General features: G+C 42.4%; 1 protein-coding gene across 1 annotated transcript in view; it reads right to left on the bottom strand.

Moving 5' to 3' along the window:
- Positions 1–24,118, bottom strand: part of acsf3 (acyl-CoA synthetase family member 3) — a 38,502-nt gene extending 14,384 nt beyond the window's left edge. Inside the window, exons 1-7 of the mRNA XM_085806389.1 lie at positions 24,035–24,118; positions 22,366–23,155; positions 17,668–17,823; positions 12,392–12,546; positions 11,304–11,449; positions 5,498–5,595; positions 5,046–5,172 (exon numbers count right to left, since the gene is read on the bottom strand). Coding sequence (XP_085662515.1) covers positions 5,046–5,172; positions 5,498–5,595; positions 11,304–11,449; positions 12,392–12,546; positions 17,668–17,823; positions 22,366–23,094 — 1,411 coding nt within the window. The 5' untranslated portion in view covers positions 23,095–23,155; positions 24,035–24,118. The remainder of the gene's footprint in view (positions 1–5,045; positions 5,173–5,497; positions 5,596–11,303; positions 11,450–12,391; positions 12,547–17,667; positions 17,824–22,365; positions 23,156–24,034) is intronic.
- Positions 24,119–24,578: the final 460 nt, after the last annotated feature.

Raw genomic sequence — 24,578 nt, 5'->3', positions numbered from 1 at the left:
GACATTGGCAACACAAGGGAGCGATGGGAGGGAAGAGGGGAAGAGGAGAGCACAGCTGGGAGCGAGAGAGACATCCACAAATGACTAGTGATGGCTCTGCAGGATATGAGCCATAGGTCTGTCCCTCTGTCTGTCTGTCAGTGGGTCTGTTTGTCTGTGTGTCACTGCAGACCTGCAGCTCACCTTTACACCTGGGGTCACATCCCTTTTACAGCCCGTCCGCATGGATACGGGTTTCAGTGAATCTGCATGAGTGTTTTTATCGTTTCAGCTTTTCGTCCAGACGGAAACGGTTCCCAGAGTGGGAAAATCTCAAAATGTTGAGACACCCAAAACAGATCTTTTGTGAAACGAAGATGTCATACTGTACCCTCCATCTCTCTACAGTAACCTGTAACCTGAGCCACATCACTAGACGTATAGAGAGCCTAAGCGGAAGCGGAAGAGAAGCTCGCCATGGGACCTCAATTCGGAAAAAATCTCCACGTAAGTGAATGGAAGTGAACATTTTATTTCGTGATTTGATTGAATTGTGTCATGAGAAAAATATATATGACCTCTACCTATTTAAAACATTGCGTTTCATGCCAAAAAATCAGCAGTTTGTCGTATAACCACAAAGGAAGAATTTATTTTGCACTTTGGAAACCTTTGTGTTTATTTAAATTGTGCTTTATAAATAAAGCGGCCCTTTCCTGCATGTCATTCCCCCCTCTCTGCTTCCCTATTGCCTGTCTTTCTCGACTGTACTTTCCATTAAAGCCAAAAAAGCCCCAAAAATATACTAAAAAAAGAAAGAAAGAAAAAATTCTGTAGAAAACTTTTTTTTAAATAAACAAGAAAAAGATCATTTTGGGTGAATCTCCGTTTCCGTGTGGACAAGGCCTTAGTCACAAGCAACGAGCAGACTCAGGCGACCTCACACGTCCTCGCACACATTCGCAATCGAACGCTTTTCAACACTCATGCACCAACGCTGACCCAAGTCCTTGCAGTCTTGTCAACTTTGGCAGACAGACTGCAGTGTGGAGCACAAAGAGAGCTGAAAGAAGGTGAGACAGAGGCCACTGTGCTCTGATGTGTTTGTGAAGATGAGTGATATAAGAGCAGCGCTGAGGAGAAGGTGACAGCTTCCCTATATTGCTGCCAGTCATGCTGCGCAGCACCTTTGCAGCAGTGGAGAGGACGCGTCTGACCAGCTGTGGACTTATTGATTTAAACTGTCACACTCACTCTCTGCTTGGTACTCTCCCTTCTTCGCTTTATTTTCTTCAAAGGCTTTATTTTCCATTCTGTGTCAGCCTCACAGTATAAGCAGTATAACCTGATGTTTTCCAATGCAATAGATTTTAAACCTGTGTTTTTGTTGCAGCTCTATATAATTTAGTTCTTCTGGTGTAGAAGCTGTGAAATAATAACCATACAATCTTTGCAGGGAACTATATTTAATCTAGGTGCAATGTCTTTATAACACTGCACACTGTTGTGCCCTGGCTGCAGTAGATCTAAAGAGGCAGCAGATAGCTTTAAACATACAGGGGGAACTCAAGTCAGAAGCTCTTTTGATAAATGGCAAGTGGACTTTCTTGCCCTGAGTTGGGTCTCTCAGGCTGCATACAAATCCTGCCCACTACCCTTCAACTGGAAGACTGATGGAGGGCTGCAGCCGGGACGTGAATGGTGCTTATGAGGCACTATTCAGGGCAGGGAAGTCCCTTCAACACTTCACTCTGGAGTCAAGTTGGTGGATGTGTGGGCGCTTGCAGAGACCTTATTATCCTTAAATTAAACATTTAGAATTTGTTGAAAAGGTTAACTCACATCATTTTGACAGCGCTGGTCCAAAAAAAACTAGAAGTACATCCCTAAAAAGCACCTTTCATTTTCCCTGCTTGACCTTAAGGTCAGATCCTGGAGGATGTCGGGGAAAAAAAATGGACACAAAAACCTTTGGTGGAAGGTGACAAGAGATCAACCAGGAGTTAGCGAGTCGGAGATGGAGTGTGAGGTTGAGAGAGAGGTGGGGTGTGAAGGAGGGAGCAGGTGTGAGGGTAAAAAGGGTAAGAACGTGAGAGGGGAGGCAGGAAGCTGAGGAGAGGGTTAAGTGCAAGAAAAAAAAAACTGTCTAACACCCGACATCCCACCCCCGCACGACACACACACTCAGAGGGTGTGTGTGTGTGTGTGTGTGTGTGTGGACAAGAGAAACACATCTGGGAATAAACTGCATGTGTCTCATTGTGCATATAAAGTTGTTGTGAAGTGGGATTAGCTGCTGGTCCCACTTATTTATCTTTCTTCTCTGTAAATTCATGATTTTCTAAATGTCCCACAGGGTAATTCAACAATCCCACAGGTTTATATCATGGACAACAACTTTGTTTTTGTTTTGTTTTTTTCTGTAACTTCTGTGCTGTATGGTAGATGACACATCTCTACTTATATCAATATTCATGACTCAAGCACCGTCATAATGTAGAAGAAGCAAAGTCAGATACATGAGTCAGCGGCGCTGTGGGAAATGTTTCCTGTTGTAACCGGGAGCAGAACACTTCTGCAAAATTAATCCACCACTGTGCAGGGATAGAAAAGTAAAACTGATATCAAGGAGGAGTTTGACATTTTAAGAAATACACTAACTTCCTATTTTCTTGCTGAAGTGGGAAGATTGATACCATGGTAACTATGAGGCTGGAGCCGGCAGCCCCTTCACTTAGTTTAGCATAAAGATTAAATTAACTCAAAAACACACCCAACAGCACCTCTAACGGGTTTTTATCTTGTTTGTTTAACCTGTGCACAAACCAAAGGTGTTATATTCTGGAGCTGTGACACAGAGGTATTGATTGTGTGATCATTTTGGAGGGTATAATCTGTGTGGTGCAGCTGAACTGCTTTGTGTTATACTGACAGGTAATTCCTATCATTTTGTCCTTTTCATTCATATCAATGAGGTCAGACGAAACAACAGACACACCTCTCTTTATACAGCACCACAGGCTGAATCCTTAACACTGTTTTGATACAAACTTCTTAAAGGGATAGTTCGACATTTTGGCAAATTGGCCTATTGCCATAATCCCTATAGTTTTAGGAGAAGGTTCGTTACCTTTAATTGTCGATGCAAGCTTTTTTTAGAACGGCGGAGCAGAGCCGCGAGCTGCTCAGACCTATACGCTACGGAGGCTCATGGAGTTTCTTACTTACTTCTTCTCATTAAATACACAATCCAACAACTCCAAAACGCTCTGGTGGACAAGTTGTGACCTACACATTCACCACGCTATGAGATAATAACAGAACGTTACCAGACAGAGTTGTTTTAGAGGTAAATTCATGCAAAACCGCTGATGCGCGTTCCGGTCGGGGGCAGTTTTTTGGCAAGCAGTCTCTGTATTTACCTCTAAAACAACTCTGTCTGGTAACGTTCTGTTATTATCTCATAGCGTGGTGAATGTGTAGGTCACAACTTTTCTACCAGAGCGTTTTGGAGTTGTTGGATTGTGTATTTGATGAGTTTGATGAGGGAAACCAAGAAATCCCATTAGCCTCCGTAGTGTAGCTCTGAGCAGCTCGCGGCTCTGCTCCACCGTTCTAAAAACAGCTTGCACCGACAATTAATGGTAACAAACCTACTGCTATGACTATAGGGATTTTTGCAATGGGCCAATTTGCCAAAAATGTTGAACTATCCCTTTAATGCAGCTATGAGTCACCGCAGGACTGTTGTATTAGACAGGATTAGTTTTAGCGTAGTGTACCTAATAAACTGACAACTCAGTGTATCTGTGTGAGTTTAACTTGGCATCAGGGAATACAGGCAGGTGGGTGGGCAAGGGACATGTTTGATAGCTTCCTATAGTGCAGTCCTGTGTGTGTGTGTGTGTGTGTGTGTGACTGTGTGCGACTGTGTGTGTGTGTGTGGCTTGAGGGACCGGTCTGTGGGGAGCTGATTGCGCGGGCTCTCATTATGTGGCCAGTGGCTGTAATGGAGTGTGACAGCAGCGTGCTGTGCTCTGGATCTCTGTCCTTCCAGCCTGCAAAGCCAATTAAACACACTCTGCCCTGCTCTCCCACTGCCTCGGCCCGCTTCGCTCTCCATCACTCGCTTTTCACCCCCCCACCACCACACACCTACCCCCCCCCCCTTTCCACCACCATCAGCTCCCTACCTTGTCCGTGCCCATCCTCTCTGGAGGCCGTACATGCCAGCCTTTGTAGCTGACTCTCTCTAACCCCTCCACCAACACGTCTCCGAGCTCAGCACTTCCAGCTCTTTCCTCGCGCTTTTCGCTCCCGGCTCTTATTTCCTGTCGTCTACATAACAATTCAAAAGCTCCGATTGCTTCTGTCCTCCCTCGTGCACCCCTCGGCCTCCCTCCTTCCCCCTTCCAGCGCGCCAACCTAACACCTGTCTGCTGGTGGTTCTGCAGTAAAGCGGGGCTCCTTTTGGGAGTCTGGCTGCAGGGGGAGAAAGCCTCTGATGACAGCTTCCCTCTGTGCTACCACACACACACACACACACACACACACACACACACACACACACAAACTCACATACACTAAAGACAGGGAGAGGGAGAGGACGAGCTGGAGAGCAATACTCGGTTCCTCAAGACCCAGAGCAGTCATAACCACTTAGGAGGAAAAATGCCCTGCAGCATGAAAAACACACAAAGTCCATTTATCACTCCCTCATAGTCCCCCAAAATGTGCACACACACACATACACACAGTACAGATATACTCAATTTGTGTGTGTGTGTGTGTGTGCTTCCTTGACTGGACTTTTTTTTCTAAGTGTTTAAAATCAAGCTCTGAAAGTGCCGTCTGCAGCACCGACGCAAAAATCTTTCAACATCTTTCCTCCTCCCGTGAATCCCTCTGACAGCAGCACTCATGTAGACGCAATTAGTGGCAGAATTTACTTCCTCCAAGGGAATGTGTGTGAATGTGCGTGTGCATGTACGGCAATGAAGTGTGAGCTAAGAGAAATGGGAGGAGGAGGAGGAGGAGGAGGAAGAGGAAGAGGGAGGGTTTGGTACCTGTTTTGAACCAGCAACCATCAACGAAAGACTCTGTGGTCTCCTGAGGCTTGTTCCAGTACTCCTTAAAGACGGATGGACCTCGTACCAGGAGCTCGCCCTCTTTCCCCTCCAGACCCGGACACACCTGAGGAATATCCACAGAGATAATGGTTTACAAGACCGTTTAAAATAGATTTAATTAGGCTGAATAAGACTGAAACGTCTGTCTAGTCGATTACTGGGTGATAAGAGACAAAAGATGCAGGACAGCAAATGATAAATTGAATCTAATCTACATGCAGAGTTATAAAATAACACAATTGCATGCATAAATATGAAGTTACAGTCTTTATCCTGGCTTGTGCAGTAGATTTCAGGTTTTTGAAATCAAAATAAAAGGCACAACTTCTTGACATATTTCCATTTTTTTCATCTGTAATTATCTCATAACCTATTAATTAGTCCATTACCCGTGTGTTTCTGTGATCGCCCTCCACAATCGTGGTGTTGGTTGTGTTATTCATGACGATCCGAACTTCCACGCTGGGAAGTGGCGACCCCACAGCCCCTGTCGACAAATCAAGCACAAACACACACAGAAGAAACACATGAGTCCAGATTGAAGCTAAGAGGATGGAGTGATTTTTGTCCTTTTTTTTTTTGTCTTTGACCGACAGAATTTGAATGATTTCGGCCACAGTTGGAGTGCTCCTCTTCCAAGATGGCATTAACCTCCATCTGCAGGGCACAAACGGTCACTAAATGGTTTGCTGAGCTTGTAAAACATTGTAAACCAAAAGCCCATTCGTCTCAGTCGCCATAAGTCGGCTTACTTTGGCTGCGATGGGGGGGATTTCTGTGGAAATACCTGATGCAGCTGTTTCCAGCAACATCCAAGTTAACCTTAAAATAAAAGAAACTATTTCTGGACATTTGTCTTTAGACTCTTAAAAACAAACACCAATGCCTGGAATACACTTCAGGGCATTGTGATCTACAAAGTGTATTGATTTCTCAAAGTCGACCTAAAATTCACAGTATCGTTCTCAGTCTTTGCTTTCGCACCAATTTTACACTTTACAAGTCTAAGCTTCAGTCTGTTACTCCCCACTACTGCTAAGTGCTTGACAAGGCTCTTTATTGCAGCACAGCGTCATAAAAATGTTTTAACTGAGCTGACCGATTATGAAACACAATAAGAGCCGAGTGTCAAAAACAGCGTGCCGTTCGTAGCTGAGAGCTGTGCTAATATTTAAGTGAAACTATGAATAAGAAAACGTGTTAGAGAAACGTGCGACGATCTGAAAATGAACTGACACACACCTTCAGCCTCCATCTTTGTGTGACCTCCTGGGTTAGTAATTATAGCAAGTGTACAAAGGTGCTACATTTCTGTGTGTGTGCGCGTGCATGTGAGTGTGTGTGTCTAAAGTGTATTATGTCATTTCACAGACCACTGCTCTCCCAATGAAGAGCAGGTCAGGTCCCAATTAAAGAGCGATTCTCTCACTTCATATTGATCTAATCCACTCCACTCCTGATTGGCAATGTCTATCACACACACTCCATCACCTGCTCTCAGTCCCGCAGGGAAAAAAAAAACAACTGACCGTAAAAGTAACTAGACTGTTACACTCAGTATGGAGGGGAGGGAGGAGGGGGGGGGGTGATAACAAATACAATTCAGCCACAAGGTTGCACAAGCTGAACATTGGCAAGTTAAAACAACACAGTGGACTCTGTGAACAAGGTTAATTGAGACCTGAAGTGCAAAGTGTCTCTGGAATCTCACTTTCATTAGAGTCATAGCACAGGGAACAGATTGTATCAGGTTCAGCTACGACTGCAGCTGCAGGACGTTCAGTGGCTTTACTAAGCAGAGTTAAGCTTCATCAGAACTGCAGTCCAACAGCTTCAGACTGGACCGGAGGACAGTATCCAACCTTATCTGTAACTTTCATTTCATCATTGGTCTGAGCCAAGAGCTGAGAAATGAGTCTATGAATTTCTCTCTCTGGCCATCTTTGGTCTTTTTGTTACACCAGATCTTTCAAATCATGTAGAGTCACTGGAAACTGGAATGGATAGAATAAACAGAATAAACTACAAAATGATCTTTTAAATCTCTCTAAAAAAACAAACAATAAATTAAAACGGTAACAATATTTCTTCAGACTAGAGCAGCAGAATAAAGCAGAATAAAATAGTAGCAGCAGTGTTGCATGTGCAATGTTCACATGCATGAATGAAATAACCCAACCGCCCTTTAGAGCACACCTGGTAAATTAGAGATTACTACAATTAAAATGCAATTGAAAAATGTAAATTTGTTTCCTATAAACATAGTTAAGAGAAGTAAACACATGACTCTCCTCCCTCAGTGACAAAATCCATTAACTGTTCAACTCTGCACACGCCTCTGTGCTCCTCTATCATTTTGTTTTCTCTCTGTTGCATCAGGAGCTTGAGAAACTTTGGAGACTTTCATCGTCCTGGTGCCAGTGATTCAGCAGGATTGAGTGTCGTTTTGAAGAGCGAGGGCAGGTTATAAATGCTACACGCTGGACAGGGAAAGAGCCAGAACGACAAAAGCTCCAGAAAGGATTTCTCCACAGTTACTCCTCCGAGACGCTGTTAAAGGTCTACATCATTTTTGGCCGTCAAATGACATAAAACCATGGGAGGATGACATCTGGAGGAAGGGTGGCTGGAAGGAGAGAGGCTGTATGTGAGGTAATGATGAGATGGGAAGAAGTAGGAAACACTAAGGCCCTGTTTACATGACAACACTCACTGTTTTTTCATGCACTGATCAATTTTGAGATTTTGGGCTATTTTCCTTCCATAACATGTATTCTTTCAGAGAGGTTGTAAGAAATTTTAGAAAATCCACATAAAGGTTTTTATATTACTTCATTTTGTCTTCTTCATCAGTAGATTTCTCCTTAATTCACCAAAAGTTAACATGCTGTGACATACTGTGCTGTGCCTGTTGTCTGACCCATGTCATGTCAGTTATCTCTCTCTCTGAACAATGATGTAGGCTCCAAAAATAGTAATTTCCTCCGTATCCGCAAACAATCTTAAAAGTACGATTTACATTAACAATCTATGGAATTTTACAGTACAAGTCTTTAAAAGCCGTTTTCTCAAAATGAGTTTTTCCTCAGACTCTGAGCTAGAAATCTCCACTTCAGCAGCACTTACAGACACCAAACCTTCCAGTTTTATTCCTATTCACACAACATTTTATTCCTAAAAACATGGCGAAATTAGATTTTTTTTTTTAGGGCTGGTGACAGTATTTTCTCATTTACAGAGTGAAAAAAAGAGATATTCAAAATCCTCCTCTGTAAAAGCTTCTGACTCTTACTGTATAATAAAACAAGAATTTTGAAAGTGGCTTTATCCATTGTTCAGATTTCAGTTCTGGAAATGTATGCAAATTAGCACATATTTAATTAGATATTGCCTCATTTACATATTTAAACATAAAATTTGACAAAACTTGTAATACAAAAAATATTTGTCTTAATGTAAGTGATAAACTTGGAAAGTTCCATGGTGATATCTGTTAGTTAAAATCTTCACCCTATTCACCTGTAGTGTCCCCCCTTAAAAACACAAAAAAGTGAAACCACCTCCAGAGTGGGAATCTTAAAAACGCTCCACGGTCGCGTTCCCGTCTAAAAGGTAAAAACGCAAAAGTCTACTCCGCGTTTACATCACAGGCATGCGCCAGTACAGGAAAATAATAACAACCATGTCGGATTCCTCAAACTTTTGCGTCACTGACACGCAGATTTCCCCCAAAAAACGCTTGTCTGAACGCGGAATAAAAAGTGAGAACACAACGCCACTTTTGGGTTTTCTGTTGATATCGTTTCCATGTAAACAGCCTAATTCACATATGTACACCTCAGTGTAACAAGGGCAACATGACCTAGAAAGAGATACTGCTGTTAATCTGGAAAAGCTCGACAACTGTGTGATGCACAACAAAATCAGGCCAGTTAGATTATTAATACAATTTACCATCGGTGAGGTGTATAAAAAGCTGAGTTTTCTGCAACCTAGTTGGTAGAGAACAGAAAGAGAGTGAGTGAGTGTGTACGAGAGAGAGAGAGAGAGAGAGAGAGAGGGCGACTCCACTCCTCCACGCTTCTGAGAGTGTTTCCTGCGGTTGCTATTGATCCATTTTAACCTACTTAAAGACAAGACAGGAACACACTGACTCAAACAGCCACAAGCTCATGGCTGCATACACTTACACCTAGGTACAAACACTCGTGCACATGAACGCCGTACACACACACGCACACACACGTCTCGGCGCTGCGATGGAAACATCAATAGAACCACAGACCTCTTGAAGCCATCCCTAATAATCACCTGAGAGGAATCAAACAAAGCCTGTTCAGTTTATTCCCAACATTAGCTGACAAACAAACAAAACAAGGCCGCAGCAAAACAGCAGACAGAGGATTACCCAATCCACTCGCAGGCTAATTAGCGCTACCTGAAAAGAGGAAGAGTTGGCTTGGGGAATGGGAAGGGAAGGAGAAGGTGGTGGTGTGGGGGGGAGGAAGGAGGAAGGAGGAAGGGGGGAGGACAGGAAGACAGGAGAAGAAAGCAACCACCACTTGTCTGACCTCATTTCCAGACCGTGCCTTTGTTTCGGCACGTGTGAGGGAGGTGTAGTTGGGATCGTGGGGTTTCACCTGACATCGCACCAGAGAAAACTGCCAACGATCAAAACACAACAACATGAAGCCGAAGCACCGAATCAAACCGGTGGAGGAGGCGGAGGAGGAGAGGAGGAGAGGAGGGGGTGTTTGAGAAATACGACGAAGACGAGGAAAAGTTACCAAGTGCACGGCCAGAAAAACAGTTTCCTTTCTCTGGTCAAAAGTACAAAATGATCCCTGAGAGTTTAATTTAACACTCTGTTGCTGCAGCAGTGGCATGTTAATTGAACACCTGACTGATACTGCTGTAGCACGAGTACAAGAGTGGATTTTTAACCATGTTTGTGCAATTTTAACAAGAAATACGTCAATAGGAAGGAGCTGCACATTGAAATATAAAGTAGCCAACTAGACCTTTGAATGATGTTGAAACAAAGACGTCTAGACATCTTTAAAGGAGAATTCCGGTCATTTTTGACCCTTACAAACCGTTGTCCTGATGGTCACCCAGTGTTGGGGGGAGCAAAGAACGCGACTAAAATTGATGCAGACAAACTGGAGTTACACCATGGCTAGACGGCACTCGGGATAGCGACAACGCTAACACATGGGGGCAATTCTTTCAACTACAACAAACACTCAAAAAACAATCAAATATCTATGGTACATGACTCGAATCCTTACGAGACACCACTGAACTCATATAGCGTAGGGGGGGGGGCTACACGTGCTTTTGTTGTGGTTTATTAACGCTGCTGTCTGCAAGAGCGGACAAGGCAGCATGCATTCGGTTTCTTTTCTTTCTTTTTTTTCCGTGCATGTCCGCGGTCCTCTACGAAGAATGCAACCATTGCATCCACCTGTTTTGCCGATGGTTTTACCCTTTTTGTCGATTTGGCGACAAAAAGTCCCATCCCTAGTAGTCACTCACCTCAGATAGCCGAACTCTGAAACGTCCTGGAAAGACATTACTATCCGATCGCAGAGCGCCTGCTCTCCCCGCCACAGAAACAAACACTTTTTCCTTGTTGTGATGATTTCTTTACAAAAATAAACAGTCTTAGATATTTTGGACATTACCACTGCACTGCTTCACCGTTTATTTTTGTGTTTGTTTCTGTGTCGGGGAGAGCAGGCGCTCTGCGATCGGATAGTAATGTCTTTCCAGGATGTTTCAGAGTTCGGCTGTCTGAGGTGAGTGACTACATGCAAAAACACAAAGTTTATACTGTTTATACTGTACACTCTATGAGTTAAGTGGTGTCTCGTGGTTTGTTTTCTCATAATAGGAGTTTTTAAGCTCGAGTACTGGCTCATTATCAAACCTGTTTTTAAAAGATGTTTTGTTCTGGCTTCATTTCCTGCCATGAATCAACAGCTGACTTGTGACTTCACCACATTTTTCTTGGAAAAGGACCAAGAGATGCATTTTCAGCTTTGTTAGTGCCGTCACTGTTTTTACTGATATTATTATTCTCATCCAGACAGAAGCAGTTGGAGTAAACAACTTAGCGTACGACCTTTAACCACATTTTTTTTTACTAGTTTGTGTTAAAGCACGTAGCAGCATTCCTGTCAGACCTGGTACCTGGTACGCGTGGGCCCTTGAGAGGGTTGGACAGCGCCATGCCGATCTCGGTCATGCCGTAGCGTTCCAGCAGCGTGTGTCCTGTAATCTCCTCCCAGCGCTGCAGAGTGGGAAGAGGGAGGGCGGCCGAGCCCGAAACCATTAACCTAGAGAGAGAGAGAGAGACAGAGAGAGAGAGAGAGGATCAGACATGAAGGAAACACTCCAGGCTCCAAATGGCACATTTCTAGGTTTTACTCTGCCATAAAAACTTTGTGAAAGATATCAATTTTTAGTCTGTTAGGACAGGGAGTTAATAGAGTTTCAGAGTAATGATGGACATTAAAAGGTTATGAAATATGTGAATGGATTAAAACCTGTGTAAGACTGTTTTCAATTCAGACATCCACAGTCCACATGTTGTCATATATTCACATGTGATGGTTATTATCTGTGTGTGTCTGACTCTGACTGACACTTAAGTCTCAGAATACTCAGAGCCGATCGCTGTGGGGACAATAATCATTTTCATACTCATTAAGCCTTTAGGGGTCTGAGCCAGTTTTGGCCGTCTCTGAATACTTTTGATTTTGCCTTTGTATAATACCACATAAAAAATGTTTACTACCACCCATGTTTGGTATATTTTTTTCCAGCACAACCTTACCTACATGATCTTACTTTATTTATTTCACTTCAACCAACTTAATTAACACATCGGGCCCAAGTTGTATCAGCTGCTTCATTTCCTGTTTTGTACAATGATAAAAAAAATATCTTTAGATAGTCAACGTCTGCCTATTCCATCCCACTTTTACGCTCGGATAAACGTTTTTGTACATTCACATCTCTGGTTTTACACGGTCTATCACCATCAAACAAAAACTGGAAGAGGGTTTCAAATCTGTGCTTTCGAGTGAAGTTGACAGCATCACTCCAGGTGACCTAGTAGTTAGAGCGCTTTGAAAACATCTTGTGATCATAAACCCTGGAGTGTTAATGTTTATGTGCCACAAGTCTGTGTCTCTATATATACTGTATATATATATTACACACACACACATACATGTATCCACAGACACATCCACCCATGAGTAAGCTGTCTGTACCTGATCCTTTCCTTGCAGACGGCTCTGACAAAGTCCTTGACATGAGGCTGTGTGAAGTGCTGATCATAGTAGTGGATCAGCTTAGAGTAGATAGTTGGCACAGCCATGAACACATTAACCATGGGAGCCTTGGAGCTCAACAGCATCTCCCACACCTGCAACACAGCAGAGAGAGAGAGAGAGAGAGAGAGAAAGAGAGAGAGAGAGAGATAAGCATAACACAAGAGGGAGGAAGGAGGACAGAGATAAGCGAAGGTGAAAAGGAAAGCAGTGCATCTAATGGATGGGGCCTCGCAAAACTAAATTATTACATCCAGATTCATTCCATTAGAGCAGAGGATAGGAAAAAAAGGGACTTTTTTTTTTCTTTATGTGATATAAATGGCAGAATAAAGTCCAGACGGCAACCTCATATTAAAGCTGTCAACACAAAGCTAAAAAAAAAAAAAAAAAACGTCAGGATTTGTAAAGGTCAGTGGGAGGAAAATAGCAAAACGCTGTGGGCCAGTTAAAAGGCCTTCAGTCCAGCTACTTCTGACAGATGTGCTTTTTGACTGTTGCAGAAGGAGCCACTCACGTCCTCCTCTGCTGCTTTACACACACACACACACACACACATGGGCGCTGATGAGATGAGCATAAACACACACACACACACACACACACACACACACACAGAAAACTACATTCACATATAAAAAATACTATTCAAATATCACATAAACTCACTTGTTCAAGGACAAAGCCATTTTACACACGCCGCCCCACCCACTCCACCTCATCACACACACACATACATACAGTATCCACACACACGCACACACACACACATACACACACACTCTGGGTACATCAGAGTAGATGATGGGAGGATGGGATGACAGCATGAATTAAGTGAAGGTGAACGACAGCTTCTCTAACTCCCGTCTCCCCCCCTGGGAGACAAACGCTCCTCCCCAGCTGTCTCTCCCTCCCCTCTCATTCTACTTATCCTCACTTCTTCTACTTCTTCTTCTTCTTCCTCTTCGTCTTTCATTCTACCTCTATTTCCCAAGTGCTTCTTTTTCATTCTCTACTTTCATCCCTGACCCTGCATCTTCCCTTCATCTTTCTCTCTCACCTCTTCCCTTCGCTCCCTATCTTCACATTCACTTACCTTCTCTCTCCATTTCGTAATTTCCTGCTTCGCTGCCTCTGCTCTCGCCCTCTTTCTTACCCTCTCTTTCTCTCTCTCACACACACCTACACACACGGTCATACACAGAAAGATGTAGTCTCTCCCATCATCCCTCTCACCTACAGTAACACCACATCTTTCTTAATGTGCCAGAAATTTCTTGAACTCATCCTTTCCACTTCTCCTTTGAGTCACCTCGTCGCAGTCTCATCTCATCTAATATAATACCTATTAACTTCTCTTTCACTCACGTCCTCTGCTGCTAATAAACAAACGCAGCTGAAATGTACAGACGAATAAAACTGATTTGATAAAGACTTGTCAACAGTCTAATCAGATCCTTGTGCCATTTCATTTCTCACAATACCATTATAAGTTGATGTGGACTTGTGGGCGTTCGCTGCTCACCTGTGCACATGCAGAATAAAACTCTATGCAGAGAGAGAGAGGGAGAGAGGGAGGGAGAGGGAGAGGTTATTAAGTGAGTGTGCCCTGACCATTCTGGGTGGTGTCTATCAAGTGCAGTGGAGCGCTTCCATCAAGTCCAGTCTGGAGGGGAGAGGAAGGCAATTTATGTCTGTCAAAGAGTTGGCCTCCACCTAGGGGACAGGATGTGGTGAGAGCCCAACGCCGCCGCCTGCATCCTAAACAACTCTACTCAGCCTGCACCCCGCACCACACCCCGACACGACCGCCACTTCTTCTTCAGAGGGATTAGATGTTCAGTATCGGTGGGTACATATAGAGACTATCGGGTGTCCTTTACCTTAAAGGGATAGTTCAACATTTTGGCAAATTGGCCCATCGCCATAATATAGTTTTAGGAGAAGATCGTTACCTTTAATTGTCGGTGCAAGCTGTTTTTAGAACGGCGGAGCAGAGCGGCGAGCTGCTCAGAGCTACAGAGGCTCATGGGATTTCTTGGTTTCCCGCATCAAACTCATCAAATACACAATCCAACAACTCCAAAACGCTCTGGTGGACAAGTTGTGACCTGCACATTCACCACGCTATGAGATAATAACAGAACGTTACGAGTTGTTTTAGAGGTAAATTCATGCAAAACCGCTGATGCATGTTCCTGTCGGGACAGTTTTTCAGCAAGCAGTCTCTCCATTTGCCTCTAAAACAACACCGTCTCGTAACATTCCGTTATTATCTCATAGCGTGGTGAATGTGCAGGTCACAACTTGTCCACCAGAGCGTTTTGGAGTTGTTGGATTGTGTATTTGATGAGTTTGATGAGGGAAACCATGAAATCCCATGAGCCTCCGTAGCGTAGCTCTGAGCAGCTCGCGGCTCTGCTCTGCGGTTCTAAAAACAGCTTGCACCGACAATTAAAGGTAACAAACCAACTCCTAGGACTATAGGGATTATAGCAATGGGCCAACATGTTGAGCTCTTGTTGAGCTGTTATCTGTTATCATAATGCTGCTAAATAAAGTTTTTGCACTTGGCTTGTATTTTAACACAATGAAATGATATTTGGCTTTTTTTTTCTTTTCTTTTTTTAACAAACCATGAGGTAGATTTTTTCCAGAAGGTTAGATTATAACAATGTTTTGATTTTGGTATCATACTGGGGCAACTGAGGTGATCAAGTACGATTTTAAACACTGGAAACCATCCATCAGTTGTAGAGAGATTTATTTTGGGACAATAGTGGTGGATGAGCCTAGTGTTGTATAAACTGCTATGAAGCTAAATCACAGTCAAATGCTTCGTGCCCAGAGGGTCACATCCAACTTTAATCCACTGGGGTATGAAATATTACTTCAGAGATATCAGTTCAGACTTTGAATAATAAAACAAGCTGATATAAGTGTGTGAAGATGCTTTTACTTGTTTATCAGGCTACTGAATAAAATGACTTTACCTGTTTAGAAGAACACAAAGCATTGATGTATCATCCATCTCTCTAAATAAGTATCACAACAGTGTCTGTGAAATCACATTTGAATATACCTCCTTAGAAAGTCTTGAATGAATAATTTAATCACGCCTAATCAAAGTGTGTGATGAAGCAGTCGGTGGGGATTCAAATAAAGAAAATCGGACGGGTGCTGTGTGAACCCTCGGGGGTTGGGGGGGGGGGTATCTGCCCCTGTCAGTTTGCAACAGTGCGGCGCTTGAAATAGACTTATCTGCAATTTACTGGATCACAATTACTGCAGTGAAAATTTCTTCCACTATCTCTAGGCAAAATCAGTAAAAAATCAATGGCGGTCTCTGCTGCCTAGGCTACCCTTCAGAGATCTTAGGGGAGAGAAGAGACAGACTATCGATCACTTCATCAATGTACTGTAACTTCAGGAGGAGGAGAATAAAGGCTTTTTTCTGAGGGTGAGAGAAGGGGTTTTGTGGCTTGGTACACAAGGTCAAGGATAACAGCTGAATACTGATGGCTATAATAGTGTTGCGACGCTTGTGTCGACGGATACCATATGTCCTTTAAAGACCCTTGCTTTCCATCTACCTTCACCGCCATTAAGCTGTAGAGGCCCTGACATACAAACAAAAACACACATACATTGGAAAACACTCGAATTCACACTTCTATACGCACACTTAGCACCCCATCTTCCCCCCTCCCCTCCCCTTCCCAGGGCCAAACAAGCACTATCATCCTTCAATGTCAGCTCATCGATTGATCTGCTGCTTAAGCCCCTGCCGTGAGTCGGCATTGGTCAGATACAAAGCCACACAGGGCAATTCATCACTGAGCCCCAAACACTTAGTTTGACAGGCAGAGCAGGGGGAGGAGGAGGAGGAGGAGGAGAAGAGAAGAAGAGAAGAGGAGGAGAAAGGGAGAGGAGATGAGGCGAGGACGAGGGGGAAGAAGAAAAGTAGAAAGGGAAACACTCATGGAGAAAGAGAAACTGATGTGGAATGAGCTGAAGGTCTTTTTTCAACCCAGCGGCGCCCTAGTTTCACTGTCATATATTCACCTCCAGAGCCTGAGCTGAAGGCAAGGCAATTTTATAACAACCTTTTTTTCTCATTTTTTTTATAATTTATTTCAAACCAGATCCAAATAACACATTCCCATACAACAGACACAGATTTAAGAAGAAGAAGAGTTTTTAAATTTCCATCCCCGGTTTACATACAGTACACATACTACACAAAACACCATCAAGACACATATGACATAACACATCGCAAACTCCCTAATCATTCCACTCTATATTTATCCTACAGTTAACCTGCCCCCACCCACCCAACCCTGCTGTACAGATCAAACACTTGTTGCTTAAAGGGATAGTTCAACATTTTGGCAAATTGGCCCATTGCTATAATCCCTATGGTTTTAGCAGTAGGTTCGTTACCTTTAATTGTCGGTGCAAGCTATTTTTAGAACAGTGGAGCAGAGCCGCGAGCTGCTCAGAGCTACGCTACGGAGGCTAATGGGATTTCTTGGTTTCCCTCATCAAACTCATCAAATACACAATCCAACACCTTCAAAACGCTCTGGTGGACAAGTTGTGACCTGCACATTCACCACGCTATGAGATAATAACGGCACGTTACGAAATTGAGGCAAATTCATGCAAAACCGCTGATGTGAGTTCCCGTCAGGGGCAGTTTTTCAGCAAGCAGTCTGCATCTTGCAAAATGTTGAACTACCCCTTTAAATTTTCTTTTAAACACACTTAGATTTTTACAGTTTCCAATACTTTCAGCCAAACCATTCCAAAGTTTTACCCCACAGACTGAGATGCACATAGTTTTAAGTGTGGTTCTTGTGCTCTGCTGTGCCAGTTTGTGTTTACCCCAGAGGTCTTATCTCTTGGAAGTCTCCCTTTCACAAAAAAGTTCCTACTGGATAGATGATTGTGTTTTGCCCTGAGGACAATTTGTACAGTTTTTAGTTTGACCAAATCTCTTCAGTTCAGTTCCACTGCTCTCAAGAACAAGTCATTGGTATGTTAATATTATATTTTAGATTGAATACAGTAGCGGATAGCTCGTTTCTGTAAAATAATCAAAGCTTGCAAATTTTGTTCAGGGAAGTTGATGAAAGACTCGCTGCATCGAGAAAAAGAGGAAATGAGCTGAAGAACAAGAAAAAGAAGAGAGATAAAAGTTCAGTCCTGACCTTTTGAGGCTCGAATTCAGGCAGCATGACGCAGGTGGCGCCCACCCAGAGCGGGCACAGCAGCTTGTTAACGATGCCGTGCACGTGGTGGAGCGGCAAGGTGTGGAGGATGACATCATCTCTGGTCCACGCCCACTCTGACACCAGACACTGGACCTGACAGGGAGAGAAAGGAAGAGGTCAGAGGGTCAAATCATCTGCTGCATGATGATCTTGTTCTTATTGTTGTTTGGTACAGCTCAAGAACACACAACAGATTTTTGTGGCTTGATTAAATTATTCACTATTGTACTAATGTTCTCTGGTCACATGCATCTTATAGTTTGTAATGGGAGAATTGGGATTTCCACGTTTTTATGAATCAAAATAAACTCTGATCTTAAACCTCGTCCTGTGGAAGAGTGAATATGAGTCATGCCGTTTCCTGTGTTCATGTCTCAATTAGTAATTTCCTGTTTTGCCACGAGATCTCCGTCCCTGTGGGCAACAAATATGGCTGCGGTTGGCAACAGTACAATAACTCAAAATTATGACAGTCATTATGGTCTACTACAGCTCCTGAAAGCTGTGTACATCTGCTCAACAATTAATGTCTTCCTGCATGATATGTAAACTGAGTACGGATAATATTTAGTAAAAGAAAGTTCAGAGCTAAAATCTGCTATTTGTCTCATATTTTGAACAGCAGATTGCTGCTGGGACCGTCGCTGCTCTGATATAGTGTATTGTCACATCAACATATAGTATGTGTTTTTCAAGTTCTGAATTTTAAGTAGTACTAGATTGCAGTGCTATTTGTCAATAAGCTTGTAGCTTGTTTCTTCAAGCAAAGCAAGTGAATTTAATTTGATCAACTTTATTCATATATTCTCAAAATCACAAATTTAATACAAGAGAACGCCATTAACTTTCCATTAAGCTTCATTTACTCGCCAAAATTATATTCAGTTATTACGGGGAGCATGGAAAGTATTGGACATTTTGACCTTGTGCACTTATGTTGTGTTTAGTGCAGCGAGGTAACTGTGTCTCAATTTGGTTTTCAAAGTTCTACAGGAAGGCATGTGAAATATAATGTGTAGAGACATTAATATAATCCAACAATGTCAACATGACCTTTGTGCAGCACATATTGTTTAACTTCAGTTGAGACTGTGTGAGAAAGGTTGAGGTTATGTGTTCCTCAGAGCTGTACTGAAATTGTATTAGGCTATATGTAGGCTACTAGAACTGTATTATTATTGCGCTCAGTTCACTATACAAGTGGATCATACCGTATAAATATATAAGTACTGATGAGAAATTTCCCTGTGTGTTTCTCAATATTAAAAAAAAAAGTAGAAGTTAACATTCACTCTCAGAGTCAGAACTTGAAACCACATCAATCACTGGGTCATGCAGGTCGTTGTGGAGTTCGTCTGCTTTGTTGCAGCTTTTCTATCACAGTTTCTGATCACAGCATTCAGCGCTCCTTTTGAAATGGTTCAAGATGTGAAGATGTGTGTTTTTTTCACTTCTTGTGTTCATCTTTGATTTTCTAGGCCTCTTATTTTCTCAGAGTTCAGGTCATGGGGACCTTCACAGTGTTATACAGTGGTTCACTCTGTTTAGCTTCTATTATGAGTGTTAATGACTTGAAGGAGCCGGCTTCATCTTCTGCAGCTTGGGCACCAAAGGTCTAATAGATAAGGATGTAAAGAAAACATAATCTTGGAGGATACTGCCCAAACAGTGAAAGATTCCTGAGCCTAAGACGTGAACACCTGGTGATTATCTTTTTCTCCAGCTCACAAGATTTCGACCACACACACTTTTTGAGTATGTGCACATACATTATACACAAACACACCATAAGTACCGTGCATCTTTTAATTAGGTTAGGGCGCTTATATGTGTTTGATTTACACATTTATAAAATTACGAATTCCTATCAGGCAATATGAGTCATTTCAATACCCAAAAAGATGCAAAACATCCAGTTCACATATGGACAACATAGACTTTAAAGGCAGTGAACAGACGGACAGTAGATGTTCATCTTAAATTAAAGCTTAAATTTGGCTTTTTTAAAAATTATTATTATTATTTTTTATTGTTTATTTTTTAGGTTTGTCTCTCAAATCCATCCACGTTGATCTGGCACTGGAGCTTTCCAGGAAATCTGACAACCTGATGTTGTTGCCACATGGGGAATCAGACAGACTCATTTAATCACTCAGTTCCCTGGGCCAACCAGAGACAAATGAAGCTCTGCCGTCTTTAAGAGTGATTTAATTTTCCACACCACTGGACATGTAGGTCAATTCCTCTTAAAATTTTTTTACAGGAGAATCTTCAGAAGATCTTTAATGGCATAAATGAGTGATTATTTAGAAATGGCTGGAACAAAAGAGGAGTGAAGCTCATTAAAGGGTCTGATATGGATACAGACTGGGTGTCTAAAGACCTCTAAACCATGCAAACAAATCAATCGGTCTATTTGTTAGAAATGTGGAGAGCAGGACGGGCAGGAAACCCCAACTCCCAAGTTCTGACGATTTTGCACAATTTACCCCATGAAATATTAATGATTTACAGCTACAACAATAACATGTGTATTTCAAGGGTGAGCTGAGTTATTATGAAAATCTTGAGATTTGATATTTAGGTAAATCTAACCACAAGCAGAAAGATGGGCAGTGTTATATGAACTTTGCAAAATTTCTTACTTCAAAAACTTACTTGAGACTGAGCTGAAGACTGATATACTATCGTGTGCAATCTTGATTAATGTGTTTTGGCCAGTTACTGTCACATTCAAGTAGAAAACAACTGGGTTCATCCATCTGCAGAGATTGTCTGTAGACTGACGAGGAGTAAGTAAACAATACCAAAATTTGAGAACAAAAAGGTCCCACCCAAATATTATATTAGTTATAGTTCAATTAAGCAGGCTTTGAAATCGTAAATTACAGCTTCAAGTCACAACTTACGACTTTGTAGCGTTTCAGGCAACCCACTCGTGTTTTTCGACCTGTTACCGGTGAAAGTCACTATAACGGCACTCGTAACTTCTGACCCGTGAACTCGTACCAGATCGAACTGGTACCACTTCACGTCGGAAAAAACGAGTTTCCTTGAACACCATAACAGTCCTCGTCCTACGTCGCACATTCACGGCGTTCCTTGGCTGCACACACAGCCTGCATGCCGTTCTCTCCTCATTGGATAAAAACTGTAGGATACGATAAATGTTTTCTCTTCGGCTCAGAGCAGAGCAGAGTGACTGACAGACCCGTGTTTCAGTCCAAACACTCTATGTAAGTGATTGCTGTCGGAAGATATAACTATTTAAGACTTATATTAACACAAATATATCACTTACTTCTGCTTTAATATAGTATTTGAGACCAATGCTGATATGGATACATGAGTTTAAAATATCTGATAATCATTTCTCTACCAATATTCATCTTTTCACATCAACAATATTCAAAGAACCTTGATGCACATTACTATTGGTATTTTTTTCTATTGCTACGTCTTGTTGCTTGTCAGTAAACATACCGGTATATACCAATACAACATTAATTTTGCTCTTTATAAGCCTGAGTAATTTTTAGTCCATCTTTTACATCATAAATTCCTTGTTGAGTGCAACACAACATATGTTATATTTGTGACATTAAAACTGGAAAAAGTGATATAGTTTGACTTTGATTCATATTGACTAAGATATAATCATAAACATTAAATATAGAATATCACCAGGCAGTTATAAATTAGGCAAATGATTTAAAACAGGATTACATGGTAAACAAACAAAACAAAAACAAAAAACTAAATTAGACAGCCCACACTGCTTGTTATTTTAATTACTCATTAGCTTTTTAGTGCATTAGCAGCAGCTGTGCCGTCCTCTGCTGTGTCAAAGTTGTGACCTTTGCTGGTGCATATAAACATCTGCCGTCGTCAAACTAGAGGCTGATGATGCCTATGACATCCAGGAGTTGAAAATAATTTGCTTTGTTCCCAGTGTAATTATGGTTTAAAGGGATAGTTCACCCAAAATTGAATTTTCACTCATTATCTACTCACCCTCATGTGGACTAAGGGCTGGGAGAAGTTTCAGAGTCCTCCGTGGCTTCTCTGAGTTACAGGGGGTCTCGGCGTAGCAGTGCATGTCTGTCCATATAACGGTTGCAAATGGATACCAACTGTCTTCGTAACAAAAAGACACACCAAAACATCCAAATACCTCCATGCTGCTCGTCTGTAATGTCTGTCTTGTATTGAAGCCCCGACATGAGAAATTGTCCCGAAAAAAATTAAATAAGTCTATATTTCCAGCTTGTTTGTAGCGGAAGCTTCTCTTCCCAGTTCGTCCAAATTTGATGAACCGGGAAGAGGAGCTTCGAGAAGCTTCCGCTACAAAACAAGCTTGAAATATAGACTTATTTAATTTTTTTCGGGACAGTTTCGCATTTCGGGGCTTCAATACAAGACGGACATTACATACGAGCAGCATGGAGGTATTTGGATGTTTTGCAACCGTTATATGGACATGCACTGCTACGCCGAGACCCCCTGTAACTCAGAGAAGCCACGGAGGACTCTGAAACTTCTCCCAGCCCTTAGTCGACATGAGGGTGAGTAGATAATGAGTGAAATTTCAATTTTGGGTGAACTATCCCTTTAACAACACAGCACAACACTCACCATGGCTTGGATGTTGCTGTGTGTATGGAGAACTCCCTTGGGTCTCCCCGTGGTGCCGCTGGTGTAGATGATCATGGCTGGTCGACTGGCCCAGTCAGCGATGGCCACCGCCTCCTCTTGGCCGGCGTCCCCTCCGTCCAAAGCGGCCAGGTCGGAGGTGGGAGGCAGCGTCAGGCACGGCAGCCGCAGCTTCAGCGCCAGAGGCTCCAGGGTCTCTGCGAACTGATGCCCCGCCACCAGCAGTGCACTCTGGGAGTCTGAGATGATGTACTCCAACTCCGACGGAGGGTGTTTTCTGTAGAGTGGCACCGCCGTCCCACCGCTCATCCAGGCCGCCCACTGTGCCACCGTGTAGGAGGCGTCGTTAGCACACAGGAAGGAGATTCGTTTCCCTTCCAGACCCCCGAGGTCGGCGTCGAGAGCGGCGCTGATTCTACCTGCCAGACCCAAACTGCTGCTGTACAGCTGCTTGTAGCTGTGGCTGCCACTGCTGTCCACGATAGCGAGCTTATCTCCAAACGCTGGAGCTCTGACAAACACCGGCCTCTGGTTTATCCGTGATGATGGGGCTGCTGTAGTCCATCTGTGAGCCCCTCTGTGGACTACAGTCCCCAGAAACCATGATTGTCTTGGCTCTGATTGGAAATAAGTTCTGTGGAGAGAGGCTTTCCACTGAGGCGCAGTCCTCTTTATAGAGTGGCAGGCAGCAGCAACCAGTCTTGACAGCATGTTTGAGGATCACTCCAGAGTCTCTGGACCTCAGGATGGCTTCATTCTTAATCTCTTACATCTGAAAATATCAGATAATATCTGTTAGTTGACCGGGAGACTGGTAAAAATGCTGAGTTTAATCATGGAGCAATAGGAAAACATAATATTTAATATTCAATATGACTGACAGCCAATGACTTTAGCCTCCACTTTTATTCATTAACCAAGGGATTTAGAAAACGCTCCAAACACAAGATCTGTGGGACCTAGGAGACTTTCTATTTTTAAGCATAGCTCAAACAAGCAAAATGCTATATTTTCCATATCATAATAACAACCGGCACTTTAAGTTTGCAGTGCAGAGTTTCAGTGAAAATATTTGAAGGCTAAAGACCAAATTAGAATTAAGTCATTTTGATTATTTGTGTGAGACAGAAACCATTTAGACATGTGACAATTAATCTGTGTTTAATGTGTAAAAACAGAGGAGTGTCTCAGCCACAGTGTTGTGTGTTTGGAGCTGTTGCTCTTAAATTATAAAAAATTGAAGTTGTCAATAAAGTTTACAACAGAAAAGTTGTGTAGCTGTGTTTCATATTAAAAACTATAACTTGTGTGAGTAGCCTGGCTACATGCAGGTGTTGTGTCAACTTTTTACATTTATATCAGACTGACATGTTGGTCCAAAAGAAAAGAAAAACCCATTAAGTCTATGGTTACTGCTCTTTTATCTCCTCAGTATGCTCAGTTCAGGTAGCTCACGGTTGTCACGAGATTTGACATTTTTTATGTAACTGACAATGACAAACTGACGAAGGTGACTCTGACGCTGAGCGGACGTGAGTCAAAATACAACAACATTTCCTTTCTACGACGGATTATATTTTTATATTTCCTTAAATAACGTCGGTGTCCCTGTGAACACACACGTACAGCTGATAATTCATAAATGCCTTACCTAAAACAACAGCCGGTACCTCTCATAGTGACGGACGGTGCAGCGGAAATAATGTTCCGACATGAAACAACAACAAGGATAATACATGGTTCCGCCCACTCGCAAATAGCTTAGCATGACTGTCGTTAGTGACTCCTTTTTCTTCTTCTTTTTTATACTGATACTTTGGTGAAATTGTATTTAATTTTTTTAACACATTTCACTCGGTAAAATAATTTAAATTCTCTGACTTTTTATGATTTGATCTTTTATTCAAAAACAAGCAGTTTTTCTGCACTTTGCCTATGATTCAACAGACCTGTGTGCAAAAATACAGTGAACATCATGTATGCTACAGACAGTTTCACATTATGGAAAGCAATTACAAGAGGAATTTCAAATACAGTGTGTTACCGAGTTAATCTAAAGGTCAGTATCATGTTTTGCTACTCAGTTCATTTAGATTATTGAAACTTATTCCACTAAGGTCAAGTTTAAACAGCTGAGTCTGTGACCTGATTGTGTGCACTATGTCAAGACCGGAGAGCAATGGTAATGAGGCAGT

Source organism: Trachurus japonicus, chromosome 3 (assembly GCF_045865225.1).
Source record: "Trachurus japonicus isolate A0001 chromosome 3, Traja_1.0".
Taxonomy (NCBI): Eukaryota; Metazoa; Chordata; class Actinopteri; order Carangiformes; family Carangidae; genus Trachurus; species Trachurus japonicus.
Note: the sequence above shows the minus strand (reverse complement) of the source record. Positions and strands in the feature narration are given on the sequence as shown.